This window comes from Ananas comosus, linkage group 15 (assembly GCF_001540865.1).
Source record: "Ananas comosus cultivar F153 linkage group 15, ASM154086v1, whole genome shotgun sequence".
Classification (NCBI taxonomy): Eukaryota; Viridiplantae; Streptophyta; class Magnoliopsida; order Poales; family Bromeliaceae; genus Ananas; species Ananas comosus.
This window is the reverse complement of record NC_033635.1, coordinates 3,459,851-3,482,360: the sequence shown is the minus strand read 5'-3', so window position 1 is coordinate 3,482,360 and position 22,510 is coordinate 3,459,851. Positions and strand designations below refer to the sequence as shown.

The window sequence follows — 22,510 nt, the reverse complement described above, 5'->3', positions numbered from 1 at the left end:
ACCCCAAATCTAATTAACAGCATTATTTTCATCTCTATCTCGCCTTCCCTCCGGCCCTCTCTCTCGCACGCCGCTTTCTCTCGCTCTTTCTATCTGGACGTCTCTCTCTCTCTCTCTCTCTCTCTCTCTCTCTCTCGCACGAACACCTATCATCTTTTATTGCGTCGTCCTCCCAAATAATCATCACGATCTCCTTCCCTCCATTCGTCATTTCCGCAAAAAATAATATTCAAATGACCACAACAAGGGCAATTTTGAAAAAAACTATACTTTTATGTCAGGATTACTAAATTTTATAAACTGAACCAAACATATTAATGCTATAAACACTGTAATCTAGTATTACATTACTGTATTAAACCAAACGCTCTAATGCAGCATTAGTAGTAATCTCACGCCGAAATCCAAGATACCTGGATATGTCGAGATACTTTGTAATATTACATAACTCGAACCAAACGGGCCCCGAAAATATTATCAAGCGGTGGGTGGGTATTTTATACTACTGATAGCGAACAATTTTGCATGTTACGTAATATTATAATTTTACTCCTCTAACCCTTCCAAACCCTTTCAATATATCATTTTTATCGCTCCATGTTATGTAAAATTATAATTTTAACCCTCCAACCCTTCAAGCTTTTTTAATAGGTCATGTTTATCTCTCTCTCTCACTTTCTATCCCTCTCTTTCTCTGTTCCTGTTCGCATGAATCCTTATAAATGAGTTTTTAAATTAAAATTTATTATTCTTAAATTATTGTATGGTTATGTAATATGGTATTTTTTATTTATTTTTATTTTTATATGGATTGAAATTAATTTTTGGCTTTATAATTTTTTTTAATGTGTGGTCTTTTTATTTATATTGCTTATTAATAAAATTAATTTAAGTACAAATTATATTAAGTTGTAGTTTAGTAAAAAATAAATAAATATGACCACAAGAATAATTTTGGAATAGATTATACATTACTGTCAAGATTCCTAAATTTTATAAACTGAACCAAACATATTAATGCTATAAACACTGTAATCTAGTATTACATTACTGTATTAAACCAAACGCTCTAATGCAGCATTAGTAGTAATCTCACGCCGAAATCCAAGATACCTGGATATGTCGAGATACTTTGTAATATTACATAACTCGAACCAAACGGGCCCCGAAAATATTATCAAGCGGTGGGTGGGTATTTTATACTACTGATAGCGAACAATTTTGCATGTTACGTAATATTATAATTTTACTCCTCTAACCCTTCCAAACCCTTTCAATATATCATTTTTATCGCTCCATGTTATGTAAAATTATAATTTTAACCCTCCAACCCTTCAAGCTTTTTTAATAGGTCATGTTTATCTCTCTCTCTCACTTTCTATCCCTCTCTTTCTCTGTTCCTGTTCGCATGAATCCTTATAAATGAGTTTTTAAATTAAAATTTATTATTCTTAAATTATTGTATGGTTATGTAATATGGTATTTTTTATTTATTTTTATTTTTATATGGATTGAAATTAATTTTTGGCTTTATAATTTTTTTTAATGTGTGGTCTTTTTATTTATATTGCTTATTAATAAAATTAATTTAAGTACAAATTATATTAAGTTGTAGTTTAGTAAAAAATAAATAAATATGACCACAAGAATAATTTTGGAATAGATTATACATTACTGTCAAGATTCCTAAATTTTATAAACCGAACCAAACATAGTAATTCAATAATAATCTAATTCAAAAAATTTCAGATAATTAATTACATCGAAATAAACAATAATACTATATAACTCGAGCTAAACAGGCTCTCATCCATCAATTCCAATTCCTAAAGGGTTAATTTCATATAGCTCCCTGCAAATATAGTAAATGATAAATATCCCTATAAAGTTCAACTTTCATATTCTGTCATTGTAAAAATCACGATATTTTCAAATATATCCTTACGTTAGAATTCGTTAGAAAAATTTAGTTAATCATAAATTAAATATATAATTCTAGTTACTTTTTGACATTTTTATTTCTCTTATATTATACTGTTATGTCTTTTGGAATGATATATTTATGATGACAAAATTAAAAATATAAACAGTTCTCTAACGGTACCAAATCAGAGAGATATATTTGAAAACATCCGAACTTTTCTAGAAACACCGTATAAAAGTTAAATTTTATAAAAAAATATTTATTATTCACTATGGCCCCGTTTGGTTCGGGGGATAAGTGGGGATAACGAAAGTTATCCCTGCTATTCCGCTAAACGGGGTGAAATTTGGCTGGGATATTTTATCCCGGTCAAACCTTGCTATTCCCGGTTATCCCGGAATAGCAAGGAATTTGCTATTCCACCATTTTGGTGGAATAATGCTATTCCAATGCTTAATTTCAAACTTAATTAAAATTATAAATTAAGCAAACTAAATTATATAAATATAATTAATATGTTATATATTATAATACATTATTTTTATTATAAAATTATTAATTGTACTATATTAATACATATTATTTATATTTAAATATTATAATAAAATTTATAATAAATTATATTTAAATATTATAATAAATTCTTTTTATTAAATTTAAGTTTAAGTGGAATTTTAAAAAAATTTATAAATTTATTATAATAAATTATTTTTATTAATTGTTCCCGTTAAAATTTAAAAATTTAAATTTTTAAAATTTATAATTTATAATCTCAAAATTAAAGTTTATAATTTTAAATTTTAAATTTAAATTTTGATATTTTAAATTTTTGAAATTTAAAATTTTATATTTTATATTTTTCAAATTTAAATTTGATCTTAAATTTAAAGTTTGAAATTTAAAATTTAAAAATTTGAATTTAAAATTTGAGATTTTAAATTTCAAATTTCTCAAATTTTAAAATTTTAACTTTAAAAATATAAATTTAAAATTTTAAAAATTCAAATTCAAATATAATAAAAAGATAATATCATTACTTTTTATTTATAAAATCGACTATCCTTCTTATTCCATTTACCTAACCAAACACTTTTTTTTTTAATTCCCAAGAATAACCTAATTTTCATTCAAACGCAAAATTGATCTAATTCCTGTTTATATCTCAATTTATGCCTATTTCTAGAGCAACAATTTTTGCTTATCCCCAAACCAAACGATATCTATATTTATAAGTACCTGTATAAAATTAATCTACTTTTAAAATAAGGGAGTGTAGGTAAACTGTACTCACACAGATGAGATGGTAAACAGGGTTCACGTAATGTCGACGCTGTTACGTCCTTTCGTGTCACTACCTGTCTCGCGCGACGGAGAAGCGCACACAAACGGAAGCACCGGCACCGCGCAGTTATTACGGCCGTACTCGGTACTCCTGCGAAAAGGCCAAAAAAAAAAGAAAAAAAAACACTACGCACCCGTGATCACATTCTCCATGCCGAACCGCCCCCTCGCTTCAAGTGACCCACAGTCGCCATCACCCCCTCTCTCTCCTCCCGATCCAAAACCCTAGCCTCCTCCCAATGCTCGGCGACGGCGACGCGGCGGAGGAGTGGGTGCTCGTGCGGCGCCCCACCGACGCGGACGCGGCGGCGGCGGCGGCGGGGTGGGGAGGCGCCGCGGCGGCGGAGGAGCGGCCGCTGAGGATCGCGTTCGCGGAGCCCGCGAAGCACTGGACCGACGCCGCGCCCGTCGGGAATGGGCGACTCGGCGCCATGGTGTGGGGCGGCGTCGCCGCCGAGAAGCTCCAGCTCAATCGTAGTTCCCCCTCCCTCCCCCCCCGCTTTTTCTTTATCTTTCGATGCGTACATTAAACGATGTTCGTTTTTTAGGTTTTGCTGTTGTTGTTATTTATTTATATTAGAGTATGGTGGAGTGAGTGGTTCTAAATTTCTACCTTTTACCTCGATTTGTATGAAGTAGAGTTGTTTAATCGTGATTTCCTATTGCTCTTTTAAATATTTGTTAGACGAAGATTTGAGAGTCTCGCACTGTATAGTTCGGAGGTGAATGTTGTGAGCTCGAATCCCACGAGGTAAAAAAAAATAAAAAAAAAAGTGTGGAGATCCCAAAGGCCCCTTCAATTATATGGTATTTTGAAATGTGCGCCTCAACTCTTGTTCCTTTTCTTTTACCATTGAATCTCTTAACCTTACTTTGTTTTGTTTTGAGTTGTTTTAGTTAATCGCGATAGAAATTTTGTTAAAATTAATAACTTTGTTAGCTATTGATCATTAATATTAACAATTTGACGAAATTGCTGATTAATTTAATGAAATTTCTGATTCAAGTAATAATGAAATGATTCAGACAAAAGAAAATGAAAGTTCACAGGTGTCAAAAAAAGGGCCTATTTTAAACTGGTCTATAGTACTTGAGGGGCTTAAGGCTTTCCATACATTTTAACCTTTTACCTTCAATTTTGGACAAAAAAAGTGACCTTTTTGTTCGTGATTGAAGAAAGATTAATATTACTGGATATTAGTTTATTAGATAAACAAGCTGGCTCTGTATTTTATGCTTTAGGTAATTCTCAGCATGTTCCTTTTCTTTTTTTAAAAAAGATTATGCAATAATCCTTTCTATATTTTATATTAGTCATTAATCCTTTTTGCCCTGTGTTGATATTTTTTTTTCTCTCACCTGTAAAATGCTGCTGATTTTATAGTGTAATTGCTTATGCAGTTGATACTCTATGGACTGGTGTACCTGGTAATTATACAAATCCAAAAGCCCCTGCTGTTCTATCTAAAGTAAGAGAACTTGTGGACGACGGACAATATGCGGAAGCCACCTCGGCCGCTTTTGACTTGTCTGATAAGCCATCAGATGTACGTGCAATTTTAAGCTCTTGCATGAAAGAAATTTATTTACCTTTTTTTAAAAAAAATATATAATTTTGATGTCTACTGCTAGCTTGCTTGAATGCTGCTGAGTATTTTAGAGGCCATTTTCTAGTATTAAGATTGACTTGATGCATCCTTTTAAATTACGCCATACATGATAATTCGATTTGTTGGCTTCTATTAGAACTTCAATTATTTCTCCACTAAGTTATGCAATACTCTGTTAGGTACTTAGCTTCCTTGGTTATATTAAGGTCATGATAGTTCTTTCTGTCGAAGGGAGCTGAATTTTTTTTTTGTCTCCTAATTCTTCATAAATTTACATTTGGAGGTGCTATGTAGTAATGCACTTTATTTTTCAAATTTTCCTAGTCTAAAGAGAATATATCTCCATTTATTTCTGAATGTCTTTAGGATATGTACCGTTTATTTTGTTCAATTGTTAACACTGCATTTCTTGCACATGACATGTTGTCAACAGAAAAATTTAGCTGTTTTCTCTTCTACTTGTGCACACTTGTGCTTAACTTTTGGCAAGATAAGATTTAAATCTAACACTAATTGGGTTCAAATGAAGGTCTACCAACCTCTTGGTGATATTAATATAGAGTTTGGCAATGCGAATGACACATATACTGGTTATGAAAGAGAACTCGATCTGACTACTGCGACTGTGACTGTCCAATACGCTGTTGGGAATGTAGAATACACGAGGGAACACTTCTCCTCAAACCCGCATCAAGTGCTCGTGACCAAGATTTCTGCAAGTAAATCGGGCTGCCTCTCCTTCACAGTATCCTTAGACAGCCTATTGCATCATCATTCTGCTGCAAACACTTCAAATCAAATCATCATGGAAGGTAGCTGCCCAGGGAAGAGAATTCCACCGAAAGAAAATGCCTCTGAAAGTCCAAGCGGAATTAAGTTCTCAGCAATTCTCAATTTGCAGATAGGTGGTGATGATTACACAGCACAAATTGTTGACGATAGGAAAATAAAAGTTGATGGTGCCGACTGGGTTGTTATGCTTCTCACAGCTGCTTCTTCATTCCAAGGGCCATTCGTTAAGCCTTCTGATTCTAAAGTGGACCCTACTTCAGAAGCCGTGAAGTTATTAAATCCAATCAAGAATATGTCATTTTCTCAGCTAATTTCTTATCATTTGGATGATTATCAGAGTCTTTTTCAACATGTTACTTTGAAACTGTCAAAAGACTCCACAGAATCACAAAGTACTGATTCTTCGGTCCGAATAATGAGTGATGCCATCAAGTCAACTGCGGAAAGAGTGAAATCTTTTAAAAATGATGAGGATCCCACTTTGGTAGAGCTGTTATTCCATTATGGGCGGTACCTGCTAATATCTTGTTCTAGGCCTGGAACTCAGGTTGCCAACTTGCAAGGAATATGGAATAAGGACATTGAGCCAGCATGGGAGTAAGATTTTACCTCAACTATATTACCTTAGCCAGTTTTTATTTTATCGCTTGTCTTTTAACTTATGAGGAAATATCTTCGTTGTTTATATAAAAAGCTTGTATTATTTCACAACCAAGGAGTTGAATGCAAATATTTATTCCCAATATTTCTTATTCATACTTTTGCTGTGTTAATTTTATTTTCTCATTGCTATGAGGCTTATATCTTTTTGCAATAGATTTCCAGGTGCTTATTATATCCTCAATCGAAAGCATTAGAGGTTAATATTAATTCATCGAACTTCTCCATGAAGCATTTGACAACTTACGGACCTTTCAAAATTTTTATATTGCTATTTAGATATATATGAAGTTATGAACCAAAGGTACAACCTATAAAAGTTTACAATAAAACCCTGGAAAACTCAATTTGACTTTTAATACGTCAAACTGGTGGATCTTTTTCCTAATTGTTAGGTCATTTGTTAGGAACTTGTACTTTCGGAACAGTGATTGCATGTATGTGATTCGCTGCTTCCTATAAAATTAACCATGTATTGCTTAACACACCAGAACCTGTGCTAAAAATGTAGGTTATCTGCTTTTCCAGAAATAGTGGTTATGATTTTGACTATTGTAGCTGAGAATCTTTATTTAGTTAGTTTTGATTAATAAGAGAAGTATGATCAAGTGACACACACCGTAAGTAACTCAATTATAGCATATAATGCAAGTGGGCAATAAAAGAGACATCCATCAATGTACGAGCCATCATGATTTTGATCATTGGTGCTTAATTTTTGGATTTGTCCTGCATCCAAAATGAGTTCTATGGCTTGGAAAATGAGATGAAGATTTCATAGCTATGTACTGTTTGACATAGAAATTTTACTTTTGCTGTTTGTTTCCAGTGCAGCTCCTCACCTGAACATCAATCTGCAAATGAATTACTGGCCATCGCTTCCTTGCAATCTTCGTGAGTGCGAAGAACCACTGTTTGATTTTATTGAATCTCTTGCGATCAATGGTAGCAAGACAGCAAAAGTAAGATTGCTATCCTTGATTTAAAGCTATATGGCATAATAGAAAAATCAGCCATGCTTGACAGGAAAGGAAATATAGAAATATTAAATACTTGATAGTCGTTTTTACGTTTCTCAAACTTTGCATCCATTGAAGTTCTAAGTCCCAAAATGGATCCATGGAACTTCAGGGAACTTGAAGGGACTGCTATGGACAAAGCATTCCCAATCTAGTCCTTATCTACAATAGATGAGTTGAATAAAACAATGCTTCAGGAGCAACCCATATTTTGTGAGATGAGTAAGGATTGAATAGCAAACTATTCTTCATTTAGTGGTGTATACATTGCCTTGAGGTTTATTGCGTTGTCTAAGAATATTGAAGGCATGATACTTTGGCTGGTAATGTTGACTTGCGTTTTTAGTGTTACTTAGGTGGAATCGTGATAATGCTTCATTTGTCCAATTTCCTGTGTTATAAACAGTATGAATAGAAACTTCCTTGACAATTGGAAATATGCTGTATATGAGCATGCCATTTTTCGGATTTTTTTTTTAATTAGAGAAAATTTTAAGTGGAGTTTTGTGAATATTTCATGCAATTTCTTGGCTTCCTGTTACATATTGATAGGCATGTGGATGAGAACATTTCCTGCACCATTTTGGACTTGCTGTTGCATGTAATCATAACAGAAGATCCACATTATTTACACTATTCAAGTCTTACAAGGCATATGTTCCCCTATTTATCTCTCCAATAATCAGTTTCTCCCTTTTGCAGATAATTACTAGCTTTCATATTGCTTTATCAAAATTTAATTTTACGGTTCAGGTCAATTATGAAGCAAGTGGTTGGGTAGCTCATCAAGTAACGGACATATGGGCAAAATCATCGCCCGACCGTGGTGACCCTGTGTGGGCTTTATGGCCAATGGGCGGGGCTTGGCTCAGTACACATCTGTGGGAGCATTATACTTTCACAATGGACAAAGTAAGCCCTGTGTCTCATTACAGGCGCAAATTTGGCATGCATTATATATCATTTATCCTATTTGTTCATAATTTAGTATATTGATCATGTTTCATTTATTTATTTTCTAACATTTTTTCTTCAAGTAGGTATAATTTGACCCACAAAGCTTACGATTTTCTCACTTTTATTTAGGTTTTTCTGGAGAATACAGCATACCCACTTTTGGAAGGATGTGCAACTTTTCTGTTAGACTGGTTAATTGAAGGACATGGAGGGTACTTGGAAACTAATCCTTCTACTTCGCCCGAACATTCTTTTATCGCTCCTGATGGTAAGATGGCAAGTGTCAGCTATTCAACAACTATGGACATTGCAATCATACGGGAAGTTTTCTCTGCCGTTATTTCGTCTGCTGAGGTGACTACTTCCACATGAAAATTTTCATAAAGAGGTGCTATTGGTGTGAGAAATCATACCGACTAATCTGTTTCAGTGTCTTGTGATGCTAGTGCTATCTATTTTTTTAGTTTAATGAGCTTGGAGATTAAGGCTCTCTTCTCTAATTGTTGTTTTAGGTTCTTGGGAAAACCGATACTGAATTAATTGACCGTATCGAGAAGGCCTTGCCTAGGCTCCCTCCAACAAAAATTGCTAGAGATGGTTCAATCATGGAGTGGGTTAGTTGACTTCTAATTTTATTTTGTTTTATTTTCTGGTTGCTTTGACATGTTTTAAGTGTTCCTAGTGTCTAAATTTCATTCAATGCACACAGGCGCAGGATTTTGAGGACCCAGATATCCATCATAGGCATCTGTCGCACCTTTTTGGTCTTTTTCCAGGTCATACTATTACGGTTGAGAAAACTCCTGATCTCTGCAAAGCAGCTGCTAACAGCCTTTACAAAAGAGGTACTCCAGACCTTACAATTTTAGCAATGTGTGGACTAATTTTCTTTCCTTTTTTTACTTTTATATAATTGTCACTTTGTTAGGTGATGTCGGTCCGGGATGGTCAACTACATGGAAGATGGCTTTGTGGGCTCGCCTTCATAACAGCGAGCATGCTTACAAAATGATTTTCCAGCTGATCAACTTGGTAGATCCTGACAATGAAACTGCCTTTGAAGGAGGAGTGTATAGCAACTTGTTCACCGCACATCCTCCATTTCAAATAGATGCCAATTTCGGGTATGAATCAATGTCTCAATTTGGATAGGTTAACTGTAAAATCTGATTGTGTCTAAGATATATGTCAGTTTTGCTATCTTAGAAGAAAACTCTTAGGCCCCTATTTGGATGTCGGAATAACATATTCAATGATAGTTTATTTTGTATAAAGTTTTTCTTGTGCAATTGAAAGGCAGGAATTTGAATTTTATTTCTGGAAAGGTTTTGGCATATATAATTTGGTAAGATAGTATATTTTGCCTACAAGGTGATTTATCTTATTTCAGAAAAAAATAATTTGAAGGCTGAATATAATATCCATTATGGATGTGTGATCATACTCATCATCTACCAAATATTACATGCTTCTAAATCAATTAAAGGAATATATTGAAAAAGACGGTAATGGATCGAAACAGGACCGCGTGTCTATTTGGCTTGGTTTCTGCAGCAGCTTCTCTACTTTGAGAATTAGTAAGCACCATATTTGGCAAATGAAAAGTGTGAAGCTTTTGTTATAACGAGAAGTTGAAACGGGCTTCTAGCCCCAAAAGGCAGAATCTCCGATTTGTATTTTCTGCTTTAACTGCAGCATAGCTGTTGGCTGGTACTTTAGTGAAGAAGTTGTTAGTTGAATAATTTTACTTAAATAATTCTTCTGTAGAAGTCCCAGAGGGACACTTCTCGCGATTTCTCATTTTCTTTTCTCTCAGTTTCACTGCGGCAATTGCTGAAATACTAGTCCAAAGCACCCAGCGTGACCTCTACTTACTCCCGGCTCTCCCTCGTGATAAGTGGCCTTCCGGTTGTGTTGAAGGATTGAAGGCGAGAGGCGGAGTAACTGTGAACATCTGCTGGAAGAAAGGGGAGCTTCATGAAGTTCTTTTGTGGTCTAGCAATCACAATGCGCTCAGAAGATTGCATTATGGAGGAAAGGTTGCTACCTTTGCATTTTCCTGCGGCAACATTTATAGGTTAAGTAAAGATCTGAAGTGCTTGAATACATGGCCTTTAGGTGCAATTTGAGATATGATGCACCATTTAAGATCCCCCACCCCCCTCATTTAGAGAAATGTTTTCCCTAATTTAAGATTAGATTAGAAATTGCCATAGTAAGTGAAGTTTCAACTGTTGAATGAGCGACTCTTTGTTACAATGAGAACGTCGGATTTTCTCTGACAAAAGATAAAACATGGTTCAAACTGTGGTGCCTTCTTGATTATTGTGATCTGCATGTTTGTGGAAAGTGGTACTTGGAATTTAATTGTGTCCCAATATTTCTCTACATAGAATGATTTTAATTGAAATAAGGATAAATTGTATGTTTGGTCCTTATGCTGTGAGATAGGTAGCACTTTGGCTCTCAAATTTTAATTTATTGTAATTTTTTACTTGAATTTTTAGAATTATTGCAATCAAGTCCTATAGTCCAATTTAGTTTACTAAATATTGACGCACCATTGTTGTAAAGTGATATAGTATTTTAATTATTAGCATATCATCAATCACAGCATTAATACATTACTTTTGTATTAACAATATATTAATATTAAATCAATTAAATTGGATTATAGAATTTAATTGTAATAATTCTTAAAGTTTGAATCGAAAATTACAATAAATTAAACTTTTAAGGATTATAATTTGAAGACCAAACATGAAATTTACTCTTGAAATAATTAATTTATTATGGCCTTGTTTTGCATCATCACCGTTTTTAAATGCTGAGAGGAGAGAAGATTGTAGCCAAATGCTTGAATACATCCACAAAGTATTATTAAATACTTTTTAAAAAAGTTTTGTTCTAAATGCAATTGGATTCAAGGTTTTTTGACCAAGTTGAATGATATACTACTGTTCGAATAACGCCAGTAGAAGAAGCGGCAACAGCAGCTATTCTCTGCAGTAGAATCACGAGTACCAAATGAATTTGTTCTATTGTCAAAATTATCATGTAAAAAAGATTGTAATTGAAAGCGAAAGCAAAATGCTATGTCTCAGTAGTGCTGCTTCACATCTACTTAAGTCGAACTTGTATAGAAATTCCCATTGGGTCAAAACTAGCTAAATACCTCCCCAAGGAACAAAAAGTCAGCGTTTTAGTTATCTGGTCGCTGGAAATGATCAAGGATCCCGCGCCTTTAATTAACTATCTACTTCTTATCATTGAGTCTATTGAGCGGAGGTTTCAAGTTACAACAACCCGGTCAAGTCAAAGAATAAGCCTAAGTATGATTAAATAATCATCTAAAACTAAACAAATGGACGAAATTAGGGAGTAAATCTCTCACAACTCTTTCTCCTCCGTTGCGATCGACCAATTTAGGAAAGCCAAGATCAAGTCATGAGCCGCCACAGCCTTACGCTTCTCGGCGTCAGAGTCGTTGACGGAGATGATGGGAAGAAGCAAGCCACTTTGGCTCTAAAGCTGTACGATATAGTGATATAGTGTTATTCGATAAAATACAATTGAAGTTATACTGAGTCGTTATACGTCCTAATCCTTTTATTAGGAACAAGTGAAATCCCCCACCGTGGAATAGAATTGAACAGAAACTCCCGAATCTTAAAGCACCATTCCAAAGGATAGCTAGCAATCATAAGAGTAAGACCCTCGTGTGGCCGAAACCAAACCATTCCCCTCCCTAGGCGTCGGTGGGTTTGTTTTTTGTATAATAAGTTAGAGCTTTATCCTCCCGCGCGCTCCTTAACGCACACAAAAAAAAAAAAAAAAAAAAAAAAATCTGTCGAGAAATGGAGGAGGTGTGGTCGTGGATGCCTCGCTGCCCTCGTATCTCCCCTCGTGCCCGCGTCCCTCGTCTCGCCGCCTCCGACCACCACTCCATCCTCCTCTCGCCGACCGCACCGCCCATGCGACCCCTCCTCACCTTTCCTCCTCTCCGTCCTCACTCCGCCACCGACTCTATGGCTCTCCGCCCCTCCGCTCTCTCCTCTCATCTCCTCCTCCTCCTCCTCCACCAGCTCCTCGCCGAATCCATCTCCCTCTCCCCCTCGACCACCGCCCCCTCCGTCGGGCTCGCCGCCGAGCCCGTGTCGAAGGCGCTCGACGCTGCGCGGGAGCAGGGCGCGGCCTTTATGGAGCTGGCGCTCCTGCTGCGCCTCTTCTGGCTCTGCGCCGCGGACGCCCCCGCCGACGCGGGCTTCCTCTTCTTCCGCGCGCTCGGCCCCTCCCTGGAGCGCGCCCCGCGCCGCTGCGCCCGCGCCCTCGGCGCCTTCCTCCGCGCCGCGGGCCCCGACCTCGAGGAGCGCTGCGCCCGCTCCCTCGGCTACATGCTCGCCAAGTGGTGCCTCCTCCGCCGCCTCCAATTCGGATTGGGGGAGGAGGAGGGGGAGGGGGAGGGGGACTCACCCTCGCCCTCATCGCCCTCACCCTTACCCTTACCCCCCGCGCGACCCCGCCGCCGCCGCCGCCGCGGCTGCTGCTGCTTCGCCTACGCCGCGGAGGCCCACGGGCTCTGGCTCCTCAGGGGCTTCGCCCCCGTCCCCGCCATGGCCCGCGTCCGCGGCTGCTCCACCGCGGAGGAGGCGGCGCCGCCGCACGACGCGAAGGACGCGGCGCTGCGGTACGCGCTGGCGCACCAGCAGCTCGAGGCCGCGGTCCAGCTCGAGTACTCCGTCTCCATGCGCGACCCGCGCTTCATCCTCGTCGGGGTACGCGTCGTCAACATACGCGTCCACGTGGCGCGCCTCGGCTGCGGCACGCGAGGGGACCACGACCACCGCGAGGAGGACGAGGAGGAGGAAACCGACGACGACGACGACGACGAGGAGGAAACCGACGACGACGACGACGACGTGGACGGGGAGCGCCACTTCCCGTCGCGGATCCGGGTCTGGGTCGGGCCCGAGCCGGGCGCGGCCTACGCGACCGGGCCGAGCCTGGGCCGGTCGACCGGGAACCCGGAGCGCGAGGTGGAGACGACCCGCACCGTGAAGGGCAGCTTCGCGAGCGGCGGCGGCCCCACCAAGCGCGCGGCGGGGGTGAAGGCGAAGGCCCGCGCGGCGGCGCGCACGCGCGGGCGCAGCTGGCGGTGGGACCAGGACGCCGAGGGCGCCGCCGCGGTCTTCGAGGGCGTCCTCTGCGACTTCGCCACCGGGGCCGAGGTTGCCACGTGGACGCCGGGGGCTGGCCCCGGTGGGGACCCACGCGCCGGGATGCGACGGCGGTGCGGTGGGCCCGGGCGGGCGCTGACCAAGGCGGGAGCGGTGGTGGCGGCGGGTGACGAGGCGGGGGTCGGGGAGGGGGCGGTGACGTGGCGGGTNACTTTCCGAACGAAGTTAAGAGCGGGTACTACGAGAGCCGGTGGGTGGAGTGGAGGGAGGAGGTGGAGCTGCATCTCGTCGACGCAACAGCAACAGAAGCGGTGAGTTCATGATGATGATTGATTTTGTACCTTGAGATTGTGTAGCGGTTGGTGTTGTAAATATTTTTTTCCCCTTGTTTTGCACGGGTGGTTTGTTGAATGAACGAACGAACACAGTTATTGATATAATCGATTGTACTTTGTAGCAGAGGTTTGAAAGAGATTTGCAGAAATGCAGGTAAAAGTGTACACCGCTTATCTGAATTATGCACTATTTTTAACTTAATAATTTATTTAAATTAAATTTTTTAAGATATCTTAATCAACGAAAGCTACACAGCTACGGCACTAGTTTCAAAATAGTCTAAACTTAAGGGGTTTCCATACAGTTTCACCTTTCAACTGCAGTAGTTTATTGGTTATAAGCAAAATATAGTTTGCACTCTGCACCATGATTCCAAAGGCCTGACATCTAATCTTAATATAATATATTAATTACTGATTATTGAATTGAGTCTTTTATGTACTTCAAAGTTAGTTGAACGATCACGGAAAAAATTATTAATTATAAAAACTCTACCAGCCCGTCAATTTTGGCTCTATTCAAGAATTATAATTTTTTTTTTATAATTTAAATTTTTGTTGAAATTTTATTAGGAAAAAATATTCAATTAATTCATGCATGAAAATAAAATTGACACACGTCGTCGTACTAGATCGAGCCTTTCTAATCAGGCGTTGTTGCGGAGCTCCTCATTGAAGTTTTGTTCCATCTAAAAATTATTTTTTTCTTTAGCCTTATTAATTTTTTTAAAATACTAAAAATTTAAAAAATTATAAATTCTAGAATGAGAGACAATAAATGAACAACAAATAACATTTCTCTATACCAAATAATACACATATTTTTAATAATAAATAATTTTTTTCAGTAAAATATTGGGGCAAAAATTTGGAAGAGTTAAGTGAAGAGTTTGTTCGATAAACAAAATTTGAGCTAGAGTGCATGGAGTGGACGGTCGAGATTCACTCGACACTCGAGTTTGTGGTCTGTGATTCATCACGTTCTCCTCTTTCTACATTCAGTTACTACACTGTATAATTTGCTCACAAAAAAAAGGAAAAAAAAAAGAAAAAAAATCCATTTTAATGAAAATAAAATTAATATAATTTCCCACCCCTTCCCTTCTCTGATCTGTCACTGAGTCGGAGTCATCGGCACCACCGCTCCACGTGCGCCCCAACCCTAACATCCCTTCTCCGGTGACGGAGCGATCCCGTAAACCGCCGTTCTCCACCGTCCGATCCTCCGATCCGAACCCCCATCACTGTCGATCCAATCCGGTTCTTCTCTCTCTCTCTCTATTTCGATCTCTCGATCGCTCGATCTCTATCTCGATCCGAAGCTTCGATAAATAGGGTTTGATTACTGATGCAGTTGATCGTAGTTCCTCTTTTGACGTTCTTTTTAATGATTCATATGACCTGCTTGAAGGATCCGAGGGCTTCGTGATTTGGTGATTTGTTTTGGTATATTCGAGTTTTTGATTTGTTTAGATCGAATTCTTTTGGTTTTGAATGATGAGAAGATCATATTTAGGGAGAAAATTAATTAGCCTTGAGGTGTAGTATGTTAATTGATTCGATGATTCACTTCTCAAGTTTCTGATCCCAATAAAATCACTGCTCACATTACGTAATCAATTGAATTGTTGATCTACATGTTTCTTGGAGCATTCTTGATCTGAGAAACCCTTGTTAGTGTATATTTAAAATTGTTGAACCATATGAATGAGATATCACTTGATGTAGTGTGTGTTACATTTTTCAGTTGGTTACGTTTGAAGAACCTAGACATGTGTTTGAGATTATATAATTGGAGTGATTTCAGGGGATCCAAAATTTTTCCAGTAAGGGATTGGATATTCCAAGGTCTTGAGATGAGATAATTGGGGTGATTATCCAGATAATTGAATTCGTCTTTGAAATGTGAATTATGAGAACAGCATACATATTTTGATGTAACTAGATGTTGAGTACATTCTACTTAATTATCGATTCGAGATGTAGAAGGGGAGAGAAGAGAAGCAAGATTCAATAAACAAAAAAAGGGGAAAGAAACTTCTACATCGGCTAATTCGAGGTGGCAAAGCTAATGTTTAAGTTGGAGAAGTTATAACATTGAAATCGTTATCAATTTATCTTTGTTTGTGTTAAGCAGAAGTAAATGAAGGAAAAAGTATGAAGACCAAGAAATCGGCAGCAATAGATTCTTCCTGTCCACCAGATTACTGAGATTAGTAGTTTAATATTGCGTACATTCATCTCTATTAGAACCACCAAAATAAAAAAAAGTTAGAAACAGAGAGAAAGAAGTAATATAACACAAGAAGAGTTAAGAGTTGAAAATGCAAATCGAACTAGTTAGAGTTGAAAGATAAATATATACTTTATACAAGCCTGGGAATGGGGAAAAAGAACTAGAGACAAGTTGCAGTTACTGTAGGTTTTTTCACTAGAACAATGAGAACTAATTCATTTGTTAGAGTGGTGCACGAGTGGTTCTTGGTTGAGATGTTAGGTTGTTAAGACCATATCAGGACTGCATAAATTGTATCATCTTAAATTGGAAATTGCTTAAGAAGAGATAGTAGGAGTTGTTGGACTTATAAAAGTTCCTAAGTAGGAAAGTTTTATCTGTAGGTGCATTGCGATGCCTGCTGCTAAGATCTCCTTCAGTTTAAGGAGGCCTGCTACTAAGATCTCCTCTACTTACCAGCAAGTGCTTTTTATCTGTCGGTGCACTGAGTTGCCAAAATTTGTTCTACCAATGAGGGTAACTATCATCCTAAATAGTTGGTAGATGAAAAGTGAATATCAAATATGTGACTAAGCTGTAAGATATAATCCGTGATATTACTGCGTAAGTACTTTGTAAGTTCATGATAGTTCATTAATAATTTAGAACGGACTTTTTTCGAAAATAACCCTGTGAAAGTTCGTATTTGCCAAACTAACCCCGTGAAATTTTTATTTGTAAAACTAACCCTCCTTTCGCCACGTGGGCGCCACGTCAGAGATTCCTCAAAAAGACGGTGAATCATTTACCGTCTTTGTAATTTTTGTTTAAAAGCGGCGAATGGTTCACCGTCTTTAGAAGACGGTAAATCATTCACCGCCTTTAGTGCAAAATTCCCATTTCCGTCCTTTCCCTTTCCACCCTCTCCACCCTCTCAAGTCCGCCTTTTCTGTGCCCTCGAGAAGACGGGGAACGATTCACCGTCTTATCAAGGACACCATATTATGGATGGACTTGGAAAGATTTGCACAGTGTAGGGATTTGTACTAAAGACGGTGAATGGTTTACCGTCTTATGAAGACGGTGAACCATTCACCGCCTTCACAACAAATATCAAAGACGGTGAACGATTCACCGTCTTTTTGAGGAATCCCTGACGTGGCGCTCACGTGGCGAGAGGAGGGTTAGTTTCACAAATAAAAATTTCACAGGGTTAGTTTGGCAAATACGAAATTTTACAGGGTTATTTTCGAAAAAAGTCCATTTAGAACCTGCATTCTAATGTGTCTTGACAACTATTTACATATCTATCCATGAAGTTGCTTATACTTCTGATTTCAGAATTTAGAACTCTTCTGGATTTAAAATAAATAGACTTGACACAAACTTTTCTTTCTTGCAGGTTGTCTTGTTGCTCACTGGCTTCTTAGTTTGTCTCTAGCTTGGCACAATGGTTTCATTTGAGATGAATGATCGGAAAAGTATGAGTTCTATGTCTAATGCATGTTATGAAATATTTAATAGTATTTTCTGTTAATCATAATATTCAGGATGGATGCAGTATGCTCTTTTTAAACATTTGAACATTTTTTTCAACCTTTTCTAGTTTCTCTAGTTGAGATGGATAGAGTACTAAGGCTTTTCTTTTTGACTTTTTGAGCGACTACTCTTATTAATTTTATACCTTTCAATCCTACTTTAATCCTGTTGTCCATCTTGCTGATAAATTAATGTGCTCATGAACTGTTTAGCGCAAATATTTTATTGTTCTCCATTATTTTGTGACTTGGCTCACATAGGGTTCAAAACCATTAATGCAGCATTAGATACAGAAATTATATGATGATAATGTTAAAGTAATTATCTTGTTTTCGGTGATGACCCGGCCCAATAGCAACAATAACTCGTTGGGCCCAAACCACCGGTCCAAAATGCTTAAGCTCAGTTATTATTACTAGCGTCCATGATCTCTTATATACCTAATCATAAGTCCATTTTCATCCGATGTGGGACTATTGGGGTGTCACATTTTCATTAATGTTTCAATTTCATTGGCAACTATCACTAATATGTCAAAATTCGTCTGGACCAGAGATTGGGCTAGGTTTGACAGGATTTGGAATATTCTTCTCATTCTTGGGGATCATGTTCTTCTTTGATAAGGGTCTCCTAGCCATGGGAAATGTAAGCTATCCCTTAACAACTTGTTCTCTGGTGGCTTTACTGAGGAAATGAATATGATATGCATTGTTTTGTTTTGTTTGGACCACATCAGATCCTTTTCCTGTCAGGTGTGATGCTGACCATAGGGCTGAAATCCACCATGCAATTCTTCACCAAGCGTAAGAACTACAAGGTTTGCTTGTCTGCATAAGTCGATCTAATAGTTTCCTTTGTTCCCTGTGGGTACTTTTTTAAGGGTTTGCTGATTTTGAACAGGGTACTATCTCATTTGGAGTTGGCTTTTTTCTGGTCCTGATTGGATGGCCAGTATTTGGCATGATTTTGGAGTCATATGGTTTCATCGTGCTTTTCAGGTTAGTTTGATTTTTTTTTCTTCATTTAAATGTTTATGGACGGGAAACTTTATAAACACCCATTGCGTTATAGCCCAATTTTTGTTTAGCAACCTTCGGCCCGTCCTGGCTTTCTGTAACGAACTGTTGTCAAAATGCCGAACTTGGTGCAATTATGTGAGCATTAAAATGCTGTATATAAAGATTTAATTCCTTTAGTCTCATTGATTCTCGTGATTTTTAGTAGTCAAATAAGTCACGTAATGGTCACAAGCCTAGTTTTTATGGCAATTTCACAATCCCTGATGCTCCTAAAGGAAACTCAAATGCAACCATGGGGTGGCAAAGTGTTACACTTTGAACAACGTGGTCGTAAAGTGCTATTTAGCTACAACGCAACAAGAGTAGGGGCCAAAGGGGGTCTCCATTTTTTCCCTTTTCTAGATATCAACCAGCTTTAGACGTGATGACTCTACATGTTCTTTCCGTTCAACGAGTGTTACCACTGTTATAGAGTTGACTCCATAAATATTGCTGCAGTGTTACTACTGATATTTATATAGATGTTATCTGTTACTTGATTTGCCGTATATATATCATCACTAACACTCATGTTGACTTGGTTTACCTGGCAGTGGTTTCTGGCCCACACTCGCGGTCTTCTTGCAGAGGATTCCTGTTATTGGCTGGCTTTTCCAACAGCCATTTGTAACATCGGTATGACATACTTTAAACTATCTTACTCAGTGTGAGCTATAAAATATTTGAATTGTTTCCTGCTGAAACTGCATATACTTGTTAAAATATGTCTCAATAAATTTTCTGTAATGTTGCTTCAGTTCTTTGATCGCTATCGAGGCAAACGAGTACCAGTGTAGCTGCAGTTGTTGACAGCCAAAGCCGAAGCGCCGAAGATTTAAGGGACATACTACACAAGGATTTTGTGCAAATCAAAAGTACTTTTCACTTTTTAGACCAATTTTTTTGTTGGTGCCGCCTTAGAACATGTAGTGTTTCTTACTAGTTGTACACCTGTCACATTCGCCTCTAGACAAGATTGTTCTTTGTAAGATGACCTCAAAGTGGGTATTAATGAGATAGACTTCTAATTGTTGTTTGGTGGCGACTGCTTTCGCTGCCAAAGAAAATACCAGCTTGTAAGCTTTTCGACTTCTACTCTCTGTTTTGAGATAAGGAAATGTCGTTAGATCAGACGGACGTTTTATGTGCATGGACCGCTAATGTATATTTGTGCTCTTGTTGCATGATATAGTCTTTTTCTTTCAATTCTTTTCGGTGAAGATGCCCTTATGCTTTTGCATAAGATGCTTTGTACCTATGATCTATAATCTTTTAGCGGTCACCTTATGTTGCTGGATTTCTGAGTAGATGTTTTGCAGTGATTTAATTTTGTATTTGATTTCGTTATACTGAGCGGATTTTTTTTCTCAGTGATTTCACATAGTATTTGATTGCATTCGGCTTGTATTCCGAGTTGCCCTCCTTGCTTGGTGAAGTTACGCAAGAGAATCAGCCTAGGGGCAGTTCGATTGTCCAGAACGTATGGATTGTTTCTTTTCTTTCAAGAAACCTCCTTTTCAGTTTTCCACCTCTTTAGTTCAAAAAAAATTTTTTTTTTTTTAATTGTAAAAAAAATTATAAGAAACTAGTATTTTCGTTTTTAAATTTTTTAAAAAATAAAAACACCAATTTTTTTTGTAAACTGTGAAAAAATAATTTGAAACCAAGCAAACGAAAAATTAAGGAAAAATTATATATATATTTTAAAAAATATAAATTTTTTCTACAAACCAAACAGCCCAGCGTAAGACTTGATAAATATAGGATTTAAAAAAAAAAAAAAAAAACAAAAGCCTGACCTTGTTTTGTTTCTCAAACTAAAAAGAAAGTGCACTTAAGAGACTGACCGCTACCCTCCCTTGCTTGCTCTATGACTAGAGCAGCTCCTCCCGAAAATAGGAACATGCATTAAAAATGCCAGGGAAAATTGGCTTATCAGAATATGCCAACTAATAAAATTTATTAACAGATAAATAAGCCACGAAATGCAACCAAATATCAGGGACTAAAAATTTTTAAAATTACCAATTTTTTATCAGGCACAGACATAAATACACCCTATCTAAGAGCCATAGGGGGAAAAAAAAAAAGAAAAAGAGTTCGTATCAAATATATGATGGACTCACAGTCACTCTTTTCTTTTCTTTTCTTTTTTTCAAGAGAGAAAAGACTAATACAAAATTTCTCTAAGGAATTTGCTAGTTATATAAGCAGGAAAAATACTAGGCAGCTGCAGTTCTTTACTGAACTACTATCACCATGGTAAAAGAGATCAGGACTTCCTAACAGTGGAAACTTCATTCATAAGAGCGATTTGATGCAGAAGCTGGCCTATCATCTGCCAAAAAACAATGCAAAAATCAAATAAGAATAGCCTATTGGAAAAAACAAAACGGTGATTCGACATTAAGGATATGAAGAGGATGAATAGCAAATGCAACCTCCAACCACTTGACGAGAGTAAGCAAGGAGCAGACTGATGAACAAGAAGACCTTTTCCTTAAACTAACGCTAGCAGCGGACAAACTTTTATCCAAAAATGTTTCACATAGAAGGAAATGCCTTAACAAGCAAGTAAGCAACGGGCAAAAGGTTTTCCGAAAATGTTCACAAAGAATAGAATGCCATTAGTGCCATGCTTCTAATGTTTACAGTGTGAAAATGCAGTATTCACCATCTAATGCTTACAGTTACTCTGACAAGTACAATCAATGGGTGCAAGTAGACAAATGGCATATTGTAATGCGACATACGTTCCGTCCCCCCTGCCTGAAAGCTGTAAACCTACAGAAACATACCCTTAAGCGCCACATTATTCCTGTTTCTCTGTTTCGATATCTGCCTGTTTCTCTATTTCAATTTCTACCTTCTCCCCTAAAAGCCAAGCTGTGGGTAAAAAAAAAACATATTCCAGAGCCTAAAGTTCATGCTATATAAATGAGGTCTGCACCTCAATGATAGTACTTTGATCTTTTATGCTATCTTCTTCTTTGTTTGATGAGATTGGTTTGATGTTAGTCAAATTTGCTATCACCATCAAGCGTCTTCTACCTTTCACTATCATCCATCTATATTTCTCACTGCCTACTCAACTCGATCCAATCCTATCTGATGAAATGCGAACAAACGATAGCCTAATATCTTGTGCTAGGATAGGACACAGTATGCAGTCGGAGATCTAGTAGGAATTTAGGCAGTCTTCTTTTCTTCCGGTCAGGCCTTGATTTTTTCGATTTGTTCCTAAGCTGGTCCATTTTCTCAAGGTGCATCCCCTTATTTAGATATGACAATCAGGGGTAGAAAACGTTCATATTTTTAGAATATACAAACTGATGAACTAATTAACCATACTTACATAGTCAATAACAACCACTTTATGTACTAATATGCAAAATGAAAGCATGCAATAGGTTTAGTTTTATTTGATCCTTTGGTTCATTTGTATACGGAGATGACGAGGTATCAACTTTCAGCAACTAGACTTCATGTGTTCATGAGACGACCCTATTTAGCCCGATTTCACTTCAATTAAAAACTCAAAACTAATCATCGATGGCTGTTTTTACAGTGATACCCCATCATAAGTTCTACAATTTTGTTTTGACATTATCACTATAAGTTGTGTACTATCCAGCATCCTATTGTCAGGGCAAAGACCAGTATCATTGAAAACGTGAAGGGCATGATTGGATAAATGTGATGTTAAGATAGGTTGAGAGAAACTTGTTAGACAATTAGAGAAAGATCAATCTGCAGTGCAATAAAGAAAGACACAAATTGTTCTAAGTACTGGGATTTTCGGGATAGGAATCCCAGGTCAGAGGTGATATATGATGCCCCCCAGAAATTCAGGAGATCAGATTCCTCAACCAGATAGGCCTTC

At 37.8% G+C, this 22,510-nt stretch overlaps 2 protein-coding genes and 1 pseudogene across 3 annotated transcripts; all 3 read left to right on the top strand.

Moving 5' to 3' along the window:
• LOC109721717 (alpha-L-fucosidase 2) lies at window positions 3,321–10,670 on the top strand. The gene is made up of 10 exons (XM_020249468.1): window positions 3,321–3,739; window positions 4,667–4,812; window positions 5,405–6,264; window positions 7,157–7,289; window positions 8,100–8,258; window positions 8,433–8,657; window positions 8,816–8,917; window positions 9,013–9,148; window positions 9,232–9,427; window positions 10,120–10,670. The coding sequence occupies exons 1-10, from the start codon at window positions 3,505–3,507 to the stop codon at window positions 10,430–10,432; spliced, it is 2,505 nt and encodes an 834-aa protein (XP_020105057.1). The 5' UTR covers window positions 3,321–3,504; the 3' UTR covers window positions 10,433–10,670.
• Window positions 12,161–13,995, top strand: LOC109721516 (annotated as a pseudogene).
• Window positions 14,863–19,833, top strand: LOC109721732 (vesicle transport protein GOT1-like). 2 transcript variants are annotated; one of them, XM_020249495.1, is made up of 8 exons: window positions 14,863–15,075; window positions 16,435–16,567; window positions 17,433–17,511; window positions 18,123–18,214; window positions 18,306–18,386; window positions 18,470–18,567; window positions 19,182–19,263; window positions 19,386–19,833. In XM_020249495.1, exons 3-8 carry the CDS (start codon window positions 17,481–17,483, stop codon window positions 19,422–19,424), a joined length of 423 nt encoding a protein of 140 aa, XP_020105084.1. In that variant the 5' UTR covers window positions 14,863–15,075; window positions 16,435–16,567; window positions 17,433–17,480; the 3' UTR covers window positions 19,425–19,833. The 2 variants fall into 2 exon arrangements, with proteins under 2 accessions (XP_020105084.1, XP_020105082.1); XM_020249493.1 differs by lacking the exon at window positions 16,435–16,567 and having other exon boundaries at window positions 14,865–15,075.